At 41.3% G+C, this 5,123-nt stretch overlaps 1 protein-coding gene across 1 annotated transcript in view; it reads right to left on the bottom strand.

Annotated features, from left to right (window-relative positions):
* Nucleotides 1-3,564: 3,564 nt before the first annotated feature.
* Nucleotides 3,565-5,123, bottom strand: part of ITIH4 (inter-alpha-trypsin inhibitor heavy chain family, member 4) — an 18,767-nt gene continuing 17,208 nt past the window's right edge. The window contains exons 18-19 of the mRNA XM_010011384.1: nucleotides 4,324-4,432; nucleotides 3,565-3,640 (exon numbers count right to left, since the gene is read on the bottom strand). Coding sequence (XP_010009686.1) covers nucleotides 3,565-3,640; nucleotides 4,324-4,432 — 185 coding nt within the window. The remainder of the gene's footprint in view (nucleotides 3,641-4,323; nucleotides 4,433-5,123) is intronic.

Genomic DNA, 5,123 nt, shown 5'->3' with positions numbered 1-5,123 from the left:
ACAGCTACAACTTCCTCCAAATTCATGGCTATACAGAATATTTGTCTGAAATAATAGTATTTTTCAATGTTTAAGATCTATTAAACATACACAAGCTTTACTGTGTTTAGCAGTGCCAATGTATGATGGATTCTCACAGAGAGTTTTAGTGCATATTTGATCCAATCTGAAGTGCTTGTGTGCACAGGTATCACTCATCCCCCAAAACATTTTACTAAATTAATATGGTTTTAACATCCCGACTTAAAATTTGACTTTGTAAAACCTAACAGAAACATTCTACCCAAGTTTTAAATCAGTAACTGAGTGTCAGGAGTGATTTAAATAAAAGCATCAGTACTTAATGCCTTGTCCTATTATTCCAACGGCTATCAATGTTTTCATTCCTGTTTCCCAAAGCCCAGGATAGCAGATGCATTTAGAAGTTCAGCAGAAGAGGACAGCTGAACAGGCCAGCATCTGTTTCAGGACAGTTCTCTAGTACTTCAAATGAACTGACACTTGACTGCACAGTGCTGAGGGCTGGTGCAGGGCCATCGCTCCAGATGACTGTTAGCATCCAGGATGCCTGTATTTTAGTGTTTTAATTTGAACCTAACTTGTGAATGCCCAAGTCTTTATAAATTAATGAAATGCCACAGTTCCAAACAGCACTCAGATTTCAGGAATAGAACCTGTCTTTTGGGCAGTATCTTTTTTGTGAAATTTTATTGAAAGGCAATTGCAGTCTTCCAGTAAAATTCCTCCCTCCATTGCCATAACTGAATCTGTGCACATATTTCAGGACAGAAAGTGTCCCATTTATATATATATTCATGTTGTACTGGAAGAAATTGTAAGCTACTAGTTCTAAAGCAAAAAATAAGCGTATTTCTTAATTACTTTGAGTTTTCTTTTAATCAGATCAGCTGTAGCAAGGCAACTGTGGTCTCACACGGCAAACTAGAAATTTCCCCTACTATTATACAACAAGGAGAGAAAGCCTGCATGTGGGAAATGAGAATGCAGACACACATGAGGAAAGAGGAATTTAGTATGAAAAAGAGGGATGACATAAGATGTGGTGGGTTAAATTGAAAGAACAGAGGTAGGGGTGAACAATGCAACAGAAAAATCAGAGAGGAAAAAAATCGAAGAAAAATACACTTACTGTTAAATTTCTGGGAGAGGGAGGCCTTCCTCAGGGACAAAATCCTTCTCTAAAAGCCAAAGTTTTGTAGAAGTAAAAAAATCTATTCTTGAAGGGAGGGGGGAGTGCCACAGTGGGTAGATATCTCTGCCTGCTAAATTCAGGCAAAAATGATGAAAGAAAACTGTAGTTTCTACAGAAGGTTTTAAGTCACTGAAAAATGAAGAAAGCAGCAAGAGAAACAGGAAGGAGTGAGAGATGACCAGAAAACTGACACTAGTGAGGTTAAATTTACATGGTTCTGCATTTTTATTCTAAGATAATTCTAAGAGGCACTGGAATAGGTTGCCCAAGGAAGCTGTGAATGCTCCAACCCTGGCGGTGTTCAAGGCCAGGTTGGACAGAGCCTTGGGTGACACAGTTTAGTGTGTGGTGTCCCTGCTCATGGCAGGGGGGTTGGAAGTAGATGATCTTAAGGTCCTTTCCAACTCAAACCATTCTATGATTCTATGATAACAAATTAGATGGAATAAAATAAAATAATGATCCATTTTGGATCCTAAGACAGGAGCTGAGGGACTGCCCATCAGGGCTGGCCCTGTACTCACTTGCTCCATTGAAATAAATCTGTAGCAGTGGAGAGCAGATCTTGCCCTACCTGGCAGCAAAGTTCAGGCACACGGCAACACTGGGCACAGCCTCAGCTACAGCTTTCCTCCTTAATTCATGGGAATGAGGCAAATCTCCAGAGGTGGCTGGAGCCTTGTTGGCCAGGACTGAATTGTCAGCCAGAAGGTGACCTCAGGGGCTGGAGCCTGCTTTGCATTGCTTCTGTGCAGGCTGAGGCACTCCCGCTTACACTAAAGATAGAAAAAACCCCTTTTAATACGTAGCTCTTCCAAGATCCTGGCAACATAGCAGATAACCACAAATGTAAGTACAGGTTACAATAAGGGGATAGAGAAGTAGCAGACAGATGCTTAGTTAGAGAAAACTTTTACTCCTACTACTGACATGGAGACACCCTTTAACTAAAAGCAGGGACCTTTTAATTTGTGTAAGTCCACTGATAAAATCCAGGATCATCAGCATGTAATCTAAACACCAAGTTCATTTATAACAGAAATAATCTCTTGCCTTGCAAACTGGTGAACCTGTTCATGATGTGGCAAAGCAAGAAATCTGGTGCTTCCAGTTTTCAAATTCCACATTTTTTGTCATGTAATTTGTCCAGCCAAATCTGCATCTTGAAAGCTGCATCTTGAAAGCACAAGCAAGTCACGCAAATACATCTTGGTATCTTGTCTACACGTTTCTTTTAAAAAACAGGCTTCTAGTTACATAGTTTGCTTTATCTGACTGACTTTGGCAAGAAATTGCTTCTTTTTTAGTAGCTTTAAATTAATAAAGTTTTTCCAGTTACATATAATCGGCAGGATAGAAAGCAACCTGTGCTAAACCTTCTTACAATGCTGTCAGATTTATGGGTTCAAAGATGCATAGGAACTGAAGCTCTGAACACAAAATACTTCTGGAGTTAAAATTTATGACAAACCCCTAAAGACTAAAACTACAACTTGCATCCCGTGGGCAGAGGCTTCTGTGCGTACATTTCCTCCCAAATGCTGCCTTGGTGCACCACGTGTTGTTTTCAGTTGTTCATTATTTGTAAAACATCTCCAGTGGTTGCAAAACATCGTATGAAACCATGCCCCCCCAGAAAATAGGCTGCTTAGTGTCAGGTTTGAAATGCTGCTTTTGCAGCAGGTCCCTGCCTGCTCTGCAGGTGTTTGTAGAACAGGCTCCAGAACTCTGCTATGACGAGCGGGACTGCAGCCAGCGCGGGTCATGTCCCCCCTCACATGCCTACTGCTCATTTCATCATCTTTCAATGTTGTTACAAACCCATCTCCAGAAGAACCTTAATATAGCAAGACTGGAGTTTCCCCTCTTACCCCCTAAAATAAAGAGATAAATGGTAAACTAATCCTCTCCAAACTTTCCAAAACACGCAGTTCAAGAGCACTGTCATTTGTAACTGCCGCAAGAATGTACATTTTGGAAATCTGTTACTGTCTGCATAATACATTTGTGGATTTATTTGACAATTTGTTGGGCTGGGTGATGCCACTACTTGTTTTTAGTTGGAAACCTGAGTCCATGTGTTCATATCAGACTGTAAGCTGATAATGTTAATTTTATTCAGTTCATTCACATAAATCTTCAACAACATAATCTCCCATTGAGTATTATAAAGCAGTTTAAAATAACAAGCAAGCACATTCTCATCTTGAAAGTATTATTATTTCAAGGTAAGAGATTTGTGACATTTGTATACAGTAACAGGTAAGGCTTTAACTGTGTGGTTTTCTTGATGAGAAAAAGTATTTGGAAGAGCATCATTTGCATAGTTTTCTTTCCCAGAATACTCTTTTCTAGGGAGTTAGATCTATTGACCAGCAGGAAACAGGTTCACTGGCTGACTCAAGCCTGTAATCGTTCTTGTACTGCCTGAAAAAGAATCAAAGCAAGAAAAATTTGGGATAAAGTAATCAAAGGGCAGGCCCAGAATTGACCTTTCGATTGCAGATGGTACCAGGAGCCCACATAGCCCAGTGGGCACATCTCTGCTCCCAGTGCTAGAGGTGGTGATGATGGGGGCACAGGGACTGAAGCTGCACACTCACAGGATTTCCTCCACACCACAGAAACTTGCTAAAGGCAACTAAAGTGTAAAAATCTTTCCTTGTGATAAATCCAGCTGAGGAAACACCCTCCCCTGTCCTTATGAATGAGGCAGCAAAACCTTACTTTATTTGGCATTTCTTACACAAACTATAGCCCCAGGTTATGATTTCTGCCTGCCCCCTATCCCCATCTGCCCATCTTTCCAGCTTGTCTAGATCCTTCTGAAGGACAGCACAGCACAGCACCCTAGGGCATCAGCCACTCCTCCCAGTGTACCAACAACAAACTTGCTGAGGAGGCATTCTATCCCTTCATCCAAGTCACTGATGAATAACTTAAACAAGACTGGACCCAGTATTGAGCCTTAGGGAACACCACTATTTACATGTCTCCAACTAGACTGCCCCTGACCACAACCCTCCGGGACCCACCATTCAGGCAGTTCTCAATCCACCTCACCATCTGCTTGTCTAGCTGGTGCTTCCGGAGCTTGCCCAGGGGAATGCCAAGGGAGACAGTGTCTAAAGCCTTGTTGAAGTCCACTGAGGAGTCTCTCGTCAGCTCTCCGATTCATGTTGGAACTTTTCTCAAATCGTGCTTTTGAATAAAATTGACCTAAGCAACAGAGACAAATTATTTAAAAATAAGAAACCTGTGAGTATTGCTGTTCATTTAACCCAGATGGCAGCTGTAACACCAAGAAAGCAGCTTGCTGCCCCAGAAAACAAATCAACAAACATCTCCAACACTTGGAAGCTCCCTCAGCAAGTTAAGAACATTCCTGTGTTCTGTTAAGAACATAGCTGTGATCTGTTATCCTTAACGCTCCTCCACAGAGAGATTCAGCCTCACTCTGATGGGTTTTCACGGGGTTTTGTGGGTTTAGAATATGCAGCCTCTGTGTCTGTGAAGTTTTTGAAACAACTTCAACTTTAGTCCCATCAGGATTTTTGGAGCTGGGATGCTCAGGACCAGCTGGCTTTAATTTTCTGACCCTGCCTGTTTACAATTTTATGTCCATTATTTATAGTCCCTTATTTGACATCAATTGAATGTGCTGCATAAATTATGTCATTCCACAGCACTGTTGAGGTTAAGGCCAACTATTATTTTAGTTGTATTGTAACATATTCTAAACCAATCAGTCTATTCAGTGATGCACCACCAGTCAGTAGAAAAGTATTATATTATGTTTCCAGGGTAAGACGTCCCCTCTTGCAGAGTAGGGTCTGGACTGCTGTGCAGTGAGAGGTGGTGTTAGATGCCTGAAAAGAATAAATTAAATATAACGCTCCTCTAGAACCCC

Source organism: Nestor notabilis, unplaced genomic scaffold (assembly GCF_000696875.1).
Source record: "Nestor notabilis isolate BGI_N333 unplaced genomic scaffold, ASM69687v1 scaffold27723, whole genome shotgun sequence".
In the NCBI taxonomy this organism is placed as follows: Eukaryota; Metazoa; Chordata; class Aves; order Psittaciformes; family Psittacidae; genus Nestor; species Nestor notabilis.
The sequence above is the reverse complement of the archived record's forward strand: the minus strand, read 5'-3'. Positions and strand labels throughout refer to the sequence as shown.